This window comes from Salvelinus alpinus, chromosome 6 (assembly GCF_045679555.1).
Source record: "Salvelinus alpinus chromosome 6, SLU_Salpinus.1, whole genome shotgun sequence".
Taxonomy (NCBI): domain Eukaryota; kingdom Metazoa; phylum Chordata; class Actinopteri; order Salmoniformes; family Salmonidae; genus Salvelinus; species Salvelinus alpinus.
In genome coordinates, this window is record NC_092091.1 from 97699532 (window position 1) to 97713237 (window position 13706).

A 13706-nucleotide genomic window follows, 5' to 3' on the forward strand; every position below is an offset into this window, starting at 1 on the left:
CCTCTGTATGTATTACTTGGTGTTTGAAAACTTTACTAAATTAGATGGGACATCCCTCACTCACTAGATGCACAATTAAAGGTCCAGACGCACAATTAAAGGTCCAGACGCACAATTAAAGGGCCAGACGCACAATTAAAGGGCCAGATGCACAATTAAAGGTCCAGACGCACAATTAAAGGGCCAGACGCACAATTAAAGGGCCAGACGCACAATTAAAGGGCCAGACGCACAATTAAAGGGGAATTACACCCCAAAAATCTAAATGTGTTAGTTTTCTTCTACCTACTTTTATTTTTCATTATGTGATTTAAGCATTGACATGGACTCAGAACTAATCTCATTTAATCTAATGTCATCTAATTTAATCTAACGTAATCTAATGTAATCTAATTTAATCTAATGTAGTCTACTGTAATCTAATTTAATCTAATGTAATCTAATTTAATCTAATGTAATCCAATTGAATCTAATGTAATCTAATTTAATCTAATGTAGTCTAATGCAATCTAATTTAATCTAATGTAATCTAATTTAATCGTATGTAATCTAATGTAATCTAATTTAATCGCATGTAATCTAATTTAATCTTATGTAATCTAATGTAATCGAATTTAATCGAATGCAATCTAATTTAATCTAATGTAATCTAATTTAATCGTATGTAATCTAATGTAATCTAATTTAATCGCATGTAATCTAATTTAATCTTATGTAATCTAATGTAATCTAATTTAATCGAATGTAATCTAATTTAATCTAATGTAATCTACTGTAATCTAATTTAATCTAATGTAATCTAATTTAATATAATTTAATCTAATGTAGTCTAATGTAATCTAATTTAATCTAATGTAATCTAATTTAATTTTATGTAATCTAATTTAATTTTATGTAATCTAATGTAATCTAATTTAATCGAATGTAATCTAATTTAATCTAATGTTATCTAATGTATTCTAATTTAATCTAATGTGATCTAATCTAGTGTAATCTAATGCAATCTAATGTAATCTAATTTAATCTAATGTAATCTAATTTGATTTAATCTAATGTAATCTAATTTAATCTAATGTAATCTAATTTAATCTAATTTAATCTAATTTCGTTGAAAAATATATATTTTGAGAGTAAAAAACAAAAGAATCATAAAACACGGGACGAGATGTTAAAACTGTCCATTGTGCCAATAGATGGTATGCACTCACATGAGATTTGCCGTGATGTTGACAGAGTGGCATGAGAGGTTTATTTCTTAGACTGGGTTAAGATGTCAATTTTGGGACACATCCTCAGTAGTGTGCCTTCGAATCAGTGGGTGTTTCGGCCTTTAATCACTAAACACCCTCATCAAAGGTGGCCAGCTAAAGGGTGATCAAGCCTTAGCTTGTGTCCCATGCCCATGTTTAACTTTGTAAACTAAAGGTGTGTTTAGAATAATTTTTGTTGTATTAATGCTATTTAATCTCTCCTCAGACTAATATTATTCTGTTTGTCCTGTGGGTACCTTCGCCACTGTTCCACCCCGTGTGTATTGCGCTGTCATGGTGTATTTGTTTAGTCCCAAAACCTAAATCCAAGAAAGATAAAACTGAGAAACCATAGTAACAGATTTAATAGGGTCTTAAAGCTGTTTATTAACCAGGTATATTGACAGAAACATAATAACAGATTTAATAGGGTCTTAGAGCTGTTTATTAACCAGGTATATTGACAGAAACCATAATAACAGATTTAATAGGGTCTTAGAGCTGTTTATTAACCAGGTATATTGACAGAAACATAATAACAGATTTAATAGGGTCTTAGAGCTGTTTATTAACCAGGTATATTGACAGAAACCATAATAACAGATTTAATAGGGTCTTAGAGCTGTTTATTAACCAGGTATATTGACAGAAACATAATAACAGATTTAATAGGGTCTTAGAGCTGTTTATTAACCAGGTATATTGACAGAAACCATAATAACAGATTTAATAGGGTCTTAGAGCTGTTTATTAACCAGGTATATTAACAGAAACCATAATAACAGATTTAATAGGGTCTTAGAGCTGTTTATTAACCATTATTAACCAGGTATATTGACAGAAACATAATAACAGATTTAATAGGGTCTTAGAGCTGTTTATTAACCAGGTATATATCATCCAATCCAAGATGGCGTAGCAGTCGGACGTGTCTTTGTCATGTCCTGTCCCGTGTAAATAGTCTTCGTATTTTTCGTGTACATTTCGTATATATTTTAATTTCACTTTCCATCTAGGAACTGAATATACATTCCTACATTCCGCCTCACCCAATGTGGTACGGACCTGCTATTTTTTTATACTTTAGAACCGTAACCCCAATCAGAAGCTAGCCAGATAACTAGCTACTAGCTAGTAGTCAGTTAGCCACTGCTGCGGTCTTCACCCTCAACTCGGACACAGCCAGCTTCAATACCGGGCCAATACCTGCCAGTCTGCAAGCGCGATATCAACCCAGAGCATATAGGACTGCTTTTTCTCTACCACATCACCGGATTCCTGACGCAAGCTCTGGACAATTACACCGTATCATCACAGCTAGCTAGCTGCAACCGAGTGGCTACTACTGGCTAACACCTCTGTCCCGAAGCAAGCACCAGTTAGCCTTGAGCTAGCCTCGAGCTAGGCCCATCTGCCGGCTAGCTGAAGAGGTCTACCAGCGAATTCTTGGGCTACAATACCAGCTACAAGCTAATTTAGCCATTTTTTTGCCGCTGCTAGTAGCTTTTACCTTCTGCACAGACACCAGCCCTGTTATTAGCCTGGATATTACTCACCAATTTACCAGCATCGGACTGTCTCTCGACAACAACGCCGGATTCCTGCCGTAATCCCTGAGCCACTACTTCTGATCCTCACAGCTAGCTTGCAGCTAGCGCTGCTAGCGCCACTGCCACGAAGCTAGCACCAGTTAGCAAACACAATTCTACAATTCACAACCTCTCTTTCGCCATCGCCATCTGGCTTGGATTCTCTGTCGACACGACCACGTCTGAGCAGACCCCCTCCGTCTGAGCAGACCACCCCCCGGGCTACTAACTTTAAACGCCGCGTGCTAGCTTAGTGGAGGCCTCCCTGCTCCATCTACGGCTGCCCCCTGGACACTATGATCACTTGGCTACATAGCTGATGCATGCTTGACTGTCCATTAATTCACGGTACTCCATTCTGTTTATTTGTGTTTTATCTGTCGGCTCTGTGCTTTAACTCAGGATCTGTGTGTAGTTAATCCGACCCTCTCTGCCTAGTCGTCGCCATTTTTACCTGTTGTTGCTGTGTTAGACTAGCACCCTGTTATTGCTGCTGTTATCTTACCTGTTGTTTTAGCTAGCTCTCCCAATCAAGACCTGCAATCACTTTATGACTTATTGTATGTCTCTCTCAAATATCAATATGCCTTGCATACTGTTGTTCAGGCTAGTTATCATTATCATTGTTTTGGTTTGCAATGGACCCTGTAGTTCCACTCTCCGTACCTCTGATACCTCCTTGGTCCCACCCCCCACACATGCGGTGACCTCACCCATTGAGACCAGCATGTCCAGAGATACAACCTCTCTTATCATCACCCAGTGCCTGGGCTTGCCTCCGCTGTACCCACGCCCCACCATACCCCTGTCTGCACATTATGCCCAGAATCTATTCTACCACGCCCATAAATCTGCTCCTTTTATTCTTTGTCCCCAACGCTCTAGGCGACCAGTTTTGATAGCCTTTAGCCGCACCCTCACCCTACTACTCCTCTGTTCCTCGGGTGATGTGGAGGTAAACCCAGGCCCTGCATGTCCCCAGTCACCCTCATTTGTTGACTTCTGTGATCGAAAAAGCCTTGGCCTCATGCATGTCAACATCAGAAGCCTCCTCCCTAAGTTTGCCTTACTCACCGCTTTAGCACACTCTGCCAACCCTGATGTCCTTGCCGTGTCCGAATCCTGGCTTAGGAAGGCCACCAAAAATTCTGAGATTTCCATACCCAACTATAACACTTTCCGTCAAGATAGAACTGCCAAAGGGGGAGGAGTTGCAATCTACTGCAGAGATAGCCTGCAAAGTTCTGTCATACTTTCCAGGTCTATGCCCAAACAGTTCGAACTTCTAATTTTAAAAATTAATCTCTCCAGAAATAAGTCTCTCACTGTTGCCGCCTGCTACCGACCCCCCTCAGCTCCCAGCTGTGCCCTGGACACCATCTGTGAATTGATCGCTCCCCATCTAGCTTCAGAGTTTGTTCTGTTAGGTGACCTAAACTGGGATATGCTTAACACCCCGGCAGTCCTACAATCCAAGCTTGATGCCCTCAATCTCACACAAATCATCAAGGAACCCACCAGGTACAACCCTAAATCCGTAAACATGGGCACCCTAATAGACATTATCCTGACCAACCTGCCCTCCAAATACACCTCTGCTGTCTTCAATCAAGATCTCAGCGATCACTGCCTCATTGCCTGTATCCGCCACGGGTCCGCGGTCAAACGACCACCCCTCATCACTGTCAAACGCTCCCTAAAACACTTCTGCGAGCAGGCCTTTCTAATCGACCTGGCCCGGGTACCCTGGAAGGATATTGACCTCATCCCGTCAGTTGAGGATGCCTGGTCATTCTTTAAATGTTACTTCCTCACCATATTAGACAAGCATGCTCCGTTCAAAAATGCAGAACCAAGAACAGATATAGCCCTTGGTTCACTCCAGACCTGACTGCCCTCGACCAGCACAAAAACATCCTGTGGCGAACTGCAATAGCATCGAAGAGCCCCCGCGATATGCAACTGTTCAGGGAAGTCAGGAACCAATACACGCAGTCAGTCAGGAAAGCAAAGGCCAGCTTTTTCAAGCAGAAATTTGCATCCTGTAGCTCTAACTCCAAAAAGTTCTGGGATACTGTAAAGTCCATGGAGAACAAGAGCACCTCCTCCCAGCTGCCCACTGCACTGAGGCTAGGTAACACGGTCACCACCGATAAATCTGTGATAATCGAAGACTTCAACAAGCATTTCTCAATGGCTGGCCATGCCTTCCTCCTTGCGACTCCAACCTTGGCCAACAGCCCCGCCCCCTCCGCTGCTACTCGCCCAAGCCTCCCCAGCTTCTCCTTTACCCAAATCCAGATAGCAGATGTTCTGAAAGAGCTGGAAAACCTGGACCCATACAAATCAGCTGGGCTTGACAATCTGGACCCCCTATTTCTGAAACTGTCCGCCGCCATTGTCGCACCCCCTATCACCAGCCTGTTCAACCTCTCCTTCGTATCATCTGAGATCCCCAAGGATTGGAAAGCTGCCGCGGTCATCCCCCTCTTCAAAGGGGGAGACACCCTGGACCCAAACTGTTACAGACCTACAGTGGGGAGAACAAGTATTTGATACACTGCCGATTTTGCAGGTTTTCCTACTTACAAAGCATGTAGAGGTCTGTAATTTCTATCATGGGTACACTTCAACTATGAGAGACGGAATCTAAAACAAAAATCCAGAAAATCACATTGTATGATTTTTAAGTAATTAATTTGCATTTTATTGCATGACATAAGTATTTGATCACCTACCAACCAGTAAGAATTCCGGCTCTCACAGACCTGTTAGTTTTTCTTTAAGAAGCCCTCCTGTTCTCCACTCATTACCTGTATTAACTGCACCTGTTTGAACTCGTTACCTGTATAAAAGACACCTGTCCACACACTCAATCAAACAGACTCCAACCTCTCCACAATGGCCAAGACCAGAGAGCTGTATAAGGACATCAGGGATAAAATTGTAGACATGCAACAGGCTGGGATGGGCTACAGGACAATAGGCAAGCAGCTTGGTGAGAAGGCAACAACTGTTGGCGCAATTATTAGAAAATGGAAGAAGTTCAAGATGACGGTCAATCACCCTCGGTCTGGGGCTCCATGCAAGATCTCACCTCGTGGGGCATCAATGATCATGAGGAAGGTGAGTGATCAGCCCAGAACTACACGGCAGGACCTGGTCAATGACCTGAAGAGAGCTGGGACCACAGTCTCAAAGAAAACCATTAGTAACACACTACGCCGTCATGGATTAAAATCCTGCAGCGCACGCAAGGTCCACCTGCTCAAGCCAGCGCATGTCCAGGCCCGTCTGAAGTTTGCCAATGACCATCTGGATGATCCAGAGGAGGAATGGGAGAAGGTCATGTGGTCTGATGAGACAAAAATAGAGCTTTTTGGTCTAAACTCCACTCGCCGTGTTTGGAGGAAGAAGAAGGATGAGTACAACCCCAAGAACACCATCCCAACTGTGAAGCATGGAGGTGGAAACATCATTCTTTGGGGATGCTTTTCTGCAAAGGGGACAGGACGACTGCACCGTATTGAGGGGAGGATGGATGGGGCCATGTATCGCGAGATCTTGGCCAACAACCTCCTTCCCTCAGTAAGAGCATTGAAGATGGGTCGTGGCTGGGTCTTCCAGCATGACAACGACCCGAAACACACAGCCAGGGCAACTAAGGAGTGGCTCCGTAAGAAGCATCTCAAGGTCCTGGAGTGGCCTAGCCAGTCTCCAGACCTGAACCCAATAGAAAATCTTTGGAGGGAGCTGAAAGTCCGTATTGCCCAGCGACAGCCCCGAAACCTGAAGGATCTGGAGAAGATCTGTATGGAGGAGTGGGCCAAAATCCCTGCTGCAGTGTGTGCAAACCTGGTCAAGAACTACAGGAAACGTATGATCTCTGTAATTGCAAACAAAGGTTTCTGTACCAAATATTAAGATCTGCTTTTCTGATGTATCAAATACTTATGTCATGCAATAAAATGCTAATTAATTACTTAAAAATCATACAATGTGATTTTCTGGATTTTTGTTTTAGATTCCGTCTCTCATAGTTGAAGTGTACCCATGATAGAAATTACAGACCTCTACATGCTTTGTAAGTAGGAAAACCTGCAAAATTGGCAGTGTATCAAATACTTGTTCTCCCCACTGTATATCCATCCTGCCCTGCCTATCTAAGGTCTTCGAAAGCCAAGTCAACAAACAGATCACTGACCATCTCGAATCCCACCGTACCTTCTCCGCTGTGCAATCCGGTTTCCGAGCCGGTCATGGGTGCACCTCAGCCACGCTCAAGGTACTAAACGATATCATAACCGCCATCGATAAAAGACATTACTGTGCAGCCGTCTTCATCGACCTGGCCAAGGCTTTCGACTCTGTCAATCACCATATTCTTATCGGCAGACTCAGTAGCCTCGGTTTTTCTAATGACTGCCTTGCCTGGTTCACCAACTACTTTGCAGACAGAGTTCAGTGTGTCAAATCGGAGGGCATGTTGTCCGGTCCTCTGGCAGTCTCTATGGGGGTACCACAGGGTTCAATTCTCGGGCCGACTCTTTTCTCTGTATACGTCAATGATGTTGCTCTTGCTGCGGGCGATTCCCTGATCCACCTCTACGCAGACGACACCATTCTATATACTTCCGGCCCTTCCTTGGACACTGTGCTATCTAACCTCCAAACGAGCTTCAATGCCATACAACACTCCTTCCGTGGCCTCCAACTGCTCTTAAACGCTAGTAAAACCAAATGCATGCTTTTCAACCGTTCGCTGCCTGCACCCGCACGCCCGACTAGCATCACCACCCTGGACGGTTCCGACCTAGAATATGTGGACATCTATAAGTACCTAGGTGTCTGGCTAGACTGCAAACTCTCCTTCCAGACTCATATCAAACATCTCCAATCCAAAATCAAAGCAAGAATCGGCTTTCTATTCCGCAACAAAGCCTCCTTCACTCACGCCGCCAAACTTACCCTAGTAAAACTGACTATCCTACCGATCCTCGACTTCGGCGATGTCATCTACAAAATAGCTTCCAATACTCTACTCAGCAAACTGGATGCAGTTTATCACAGTGCCATTCGTTTTGTTACTAAAGCACCTTATACGACCCACCACTGCGACCTGTATGCCCTAGTCGGCTGGCCCTCGCTACATGTTCGTCGTCAGACCCACTGGCTCCAGGTCATCTACAAGGCTATGCTAGGTAAAGTGCCGCCTTATCTCAGTTCACTGGTCACGATGGCTACACCCACCCGCAACACGCGCTCCAGCAGGTGTATCTCACTGATCATCCCTAAAGCCAAAACCTCATTTGGACGCCTTTCCTTCCAGTTCTCTGCTGCCTGCGACTGGAACGAATTGCAAAAATCTCTGAAGTTGGAGACTTTTATCTCCCTCAACAACTTTAAAAATCTGCTATCCGAGCAGCTAACCGATCGCTGCAGCTGTACATAGTCCATCTGTAAACTACCCACCCAATTTACCTACCTCACCCCCCATACTGCTTTTATTTATTTACTTTTCTGCTCTTTTGCACACCAGTATCTCTTCTTGCACATGATCATCTGATGATTTATCACTCCAGTGTTAATCTGCTAAATTGTAATTATTCGATTTATTGCCTACCTCATGCCTTTTGCACACATTGTATATAGATTCTCTTTTTTTTCTACCATGTTATTGACTTGTTTATTGTTTACTCCATGTGTAACTCTGTGTTGTCTGTTCACACTGCTATGCTTTATCTTGGCCAGGTCGCAGTTGCAAATGAGAACTTGTTCTCAACTAGCCTACCTGGTTAAATAAAGGTGAAATAAAAAAATAAAATAAAAAATATTGACAGAAACATAATAACAGATTTAATAGGGTCTTAGAGCTGTTTATTAACCATTATTAACCAGGTATATTGACAGAAACATAATAACAGATTTAATAGGGTCTTAGAGCTGTTTATTAACCAGGTATATTGACAGAAACCATAATAACAGATTTAATAGGGTCTTAGAGCTGTTTATTAACCAGGTATATTGACAGAAACATAATAACAGATTTAATAGGGTCTTAGAGCTGTTTATTAACCAGGTATATTGACAGAAACCATAATAACAGATTTAATAGGGTCTTAGAGCTGTTTATTAATCAGGTATATTGACAGAAACCATAATAACAGATTTAATAGGGTCTTAGAGCTGTTTATTAATCAGGTATATTGACAGAAACCATAATAACAGATTTAATAGGGTCTTAGAGCTGTTTATTAATCAGGTATATTGACAGAAACATAATAACAGATTTAATAGGGTCTTAGAGCTGTTTATTAACCAGGTATATTGACAGAAACCATAATTACAGATTTAATAGGGTCTTAGAGCTGTTTATTAAACATTATTAACCAGGTATATTGACAGAAACATAATAACAGATTTAATAGGGTCTTAGAGCTGTTTATTAACCAGGTATATTGACAGAAACATAATAACAGATTTAATAGGGTCTTAGAGCTGTTTATTAATCAGGTATATTGACAGAAACATAATAACAGATTTAATAGGGTCTTAGAGCTGTTTATTAACCATTATTAACCAGGTATATTAACAGAAACATAATAACAGATTTAATAGGGTCTTAGAGCTGTTTATTAACCAGGTATATTGACAGAAACCATAATAACAGATTTAATAATAAATCTCTAAGGACCAGGGAAGAGTTGACAACATAGTGCACTACTTCCTCTAGTACACTAAGGACCAGGGAAGAGTTGACAACATAGTGCACTACTTCCTCTAGTACACTAAGGACCAGGGGAAGAGTTGACAACATAGTGCACTACTTCCTCTAGTACACTAAGGACCAGGGGAAGAGTTGACAACATAGTGCACTACTTCCTCTAGTACACTAAGGACCAGGGAAGAGTTGACAACATAGTGCACTACTTCCTCTAGTACACTAAGGACCAGGGATAAGTTGACAACATAGTGCCCTACTTCCTCTCTAAGGACCAGGGAAGAGTTGACAACATAGTGCCCTACTTCCTCTAGTACACTAAGGACCAGGGGAAGAGTTGACAACATAGTGCCCTACTTCCTCTAGTACACTAAGGACCAGGGAAGAGTTGACAATATAGTACACTACTTCCTCTAGTACACTAAGGACCAGGGATAAGTTGACAACATAGTGCCCTACTTCCTCTCTAAGGACCAGGGAAGAGTTGACAACATAGTGCACTACTTCCTCTAGTACACTAAGGACCAGGGAAGAGTTGACAACATAGTGCACTACTTCCTCTTGTACACTAAGGACCAGGGGAGAGTTGACAACATAGTGCCCTACTTCCTCTCTAAGGACCAGGAAGAGTTGCAGGGGAGATGAGGGCCTATTGGAAAGCTAGATAAATAATGAGTAGCTCGCATGCTAGAAAAGGTTGGAGCCCCCTGGTAACGGGTAACCCCTGACAACAACATCAACCATTAAACCAAATTAAATAGAGACAGAAAAACTCAATCAAGAGAAGACCTGTACAGTGGGCGGGACAACACACAATATAGTACACCCATTTGTAGACGCACACGTCAATCAACCTGTCAACCAATCACAGACGTGGACCAGTGGCACTATGGACCAATCAGAGTGTTCAGAAGTTGAGTGTCTGTGACATCATCTTCCACCAGTCCATCAGCTCCTCCTTCTCCTCTTCCTTCCTCTCTACCAAGGACTCCAGCTCAAAGTCCACCTGGAGACACACACACACAGACACACACACACAGAGACACAGAGACACAGAGACACACACACACACACACACACACACAGAGACACAGAGACACAGAGACACAGAGACACAGAGACACAGAGACACACACACACACAGAGACACAGAGACACAGAGACACAGAGACACACACACACACACAGAGACACAGAGACACAGAGACACAGAGACACAGAGACACACACACACACAGAGACACAGAGACACAGAGACACACACACACACACACACACACACACACACAGAGACACAGAGACACAGAGACACAGAGACACACACACACACACACACACACACACACACACACACAGAGACACAGAGACACAGAGACACAGAGACACACACACACACACACACAGAGACACAGAGACACAGAGACACAGAGACACACACACACACACACACACACACACACAGAGACACAGAGACACAGAGACACAGAGACACACACACACACACACACACACACACACACACAGAGACACAGAGACACAGACACACAGAGACACACACACACACACACACACACACACACACACACACACACACACACACACACACACACAGGATAGACGGTTAGACAAACTAATCCTCTCCACCTGTAGATAATGCATGTTAACTACTACTGAACATACTGTTGTCATGGTAACTACTACTGAACATACTGGTGTCATGGTAACTACTACTGAACATACTGTTGTCATGTTAACTACCACTGAACATACTGTTGTCATGGTAACTACTACTGAACATAGCTGTTGTCATGTTAACTACTACTGAACATACTGTTGTCATGGTAACTACTACTGAACATACTGGTGTCATGTTAACTACTACTGAACATACTGTTGTCATGGTAACTACTACTGAACATACTGTTGTCATGTTAACTACTACTGAACATACTGTTGTCATGGTAACTACTACTGAACATACTGTTGTCATGGTAACTACTACTGAACATACTGTTGTCATGGTAACTACTACTGAACATACTGTTGTCATGGTAATTACTACTGAACATACTGTTGTCATGGTAACTACTACTGAACATACTGTTGTCATGGTAACTACTACTGAACATACTGTTGTCATGTTAACTACTACTGAACATACTGTTGTCATGGTAACTACTACTGAACATACTGTTGTCATGTTAACTACTACTGAACATACTGTTGTCATGTTAACTACTACTGAACATACTGTTGTCATGGTAACTACTACTGAACATACTGTTGTCATGTTAACTACTACTGAACATACTGTTGTCATGGTAACTACTACTGAACATACTGTTGTCATGTTAACTACTACTGAACATACTGTTGTCATGGTAACTACTACTGAACATACTGTTGTCATGTTAACTACTACTGAACATACTGTTGTCATGGTAACTACTACTGAACATACTGTTGTCATGTTAACTACTACTGAACATACTGTTGTCATGGTAACTACTACTGAACATACTGTTGTCATGTTAACTACTACTGAACATACTGTTGTCATGGTAACTACTACTGAACATACTGTTGTCATGTTAACTACTACTGAACATACTGTTGTCATGTTAACTACTACTGAACATACTGTTGTCATGGTAACTACTACTGAACATACTGTTGTCATGTTAACTACTACTGAACATAGCTGTTGTCAAGGTAACTACTACTGAACATACTGTTGTCATGGTAACTACTACTGAACATACTGTTGTCATGGTAACTACTACTGAACATGCTGTTGTCATGTTATTATGGTTGTCATGGTATTATGGGCTGTTGTTGTCATGGTATCATGGTTCTTACCCTAATAGCAGGACTGTAGGGGACAGCCACCTTCTTGATGACGGTCAGGTAACCTGGAGCATAGGCAGATACCTTGTAGTTCCCTGCTGCCAGGAGACGCCAGTAGTCTCCGTCCTTAGCTGTTATCAATACACAATCAATAATCAATAATCAATATCATTATTACCTTCCTTAGCTGTTATCAATACACAATCACAATCAATAATCAATATCATTATTACCTTCCTTAGCTGTTATCAATACACAATCACAATCAATAATCAATATCATTATTACCTTCCTTAGCTGTTATCAATACACAATCACAATCAATAATCAATATCATTATTACCTTCCTTAGCTGTTATCAATACGCAATAACAATCAATAATCAATATCATTATTATTATCAATACACAATCCTCAATAACATATTACTCAATATCATTATTACCTTCTTTAGCTACAATAATAATAATCAAGTACATTAATGATCAATAGACATTAATAATCAATACTCAATTATCAATATCATTATCACAGTCCTTAACAATGATCAATATCATACTAATCAATAAACTCTAATCAATATGATAATAAACTCTAATCAATATGATAATAATCAATAACCAATTATCAATATGATAATAATCAATAAGCTCTAATCAATATGATAATAATCAATAAGCTCTAATCAATATGATAATAATCAATAACCTCTAATCAATATCATACTAATCAATAACCAATGATCAATATGATAATCAGCATGTTTTCTCCAATCAACACTCTGTTTCACAGTAACTCATCACCGTTAGGGTTGGCTGAGAGGAGGGCTGGGATTGGTTGTACCTGTAGTGATGTCATGGTCGATGCCCTCCACTGAGATGGAGGCGTTAAAGATGGCTCCGCCCTGAAGGTCACGCACAAAGCCCTTCACACCACGATGCACCTACACACACACACACACACACGCACGCACGCACACACACACACGCACACATGCACACACACACACACACACACACACACACACACACACACACCACATACACACACACACACACACACACACACACACACACACACACACCACACACACACACACACACACACACACACACACACACACCACATGCACACACACACACACACACACACCACATGCACACAATTCATGTTTTGGTAAAATAAGACATATTTATGTAAATTATGACGTGTGTGTGTGTGTGTGTGTGTGTGTGTGTGTGTGTGTGTGTGTGTGTGTGTGTGTGTGTGTGTGTGTGTGTGTGTGTGTGTGTGTGTGTG

At 41.6% G+C, this 13706-nt stretch overlaps 1 protein-coding gene and 1 long non-coding RNA gene across 4 annotated transcripts in view; one reads left to right on the forward strand and one right to left on the reverse strand.

Annotated features, from left to right (window-relative positions):
• The first annotated feature begins 1611 nt into the window (after positions 1-1611).
• On the forward strand, positions 1612-9515 carry LOC139579657 (uncharacterized). 3 transcript variants are annotated; one of them, XR_011675813.1, is made up of 6 exons: positions 1612-2008; positions 2080-2139; positions 8738-8918; positions 9102-9161; positions 9233-9422; positions 9483-9515. It is a non-coding gene; the product is annotated as an uncharacterized lncRNA (long non-coding RNA). The 3 variants fall into 3 exon arrangements; XR_011675815.1 differs by lacking the exon at positions 9483-9515 and adding an exon at positions 9423-9481 and having other exon boundaries at positions 9233-9352; XR_011675814.1 differs by having other exon boundaries at positions 1639-1947.
• Positions 9265-13706, reverse strand: part of cpe (carboxypeptidase E) — a 36759-nt gene continuing 32317 nt past the window's right edge. Inside the window, exons 8-10 of the mRNA XM_071408504.1 lie at positions 13251-13350; positions 12420-12538; positions 9265-10566 (exon numbers count right to left, since the gene is read on the reverse strand). Coding sequence (XP_071264605.1) covers positions 10468-10566; positions 12420-12538; positions 13251-13350 — 318 coding nt within the window. The 3' untranslated portion in view covers positions 9265-10467. The remainder of the gene's footprint in view (positions 10567-12419; positions 12539-13250; positions 13351-13706) is intronic.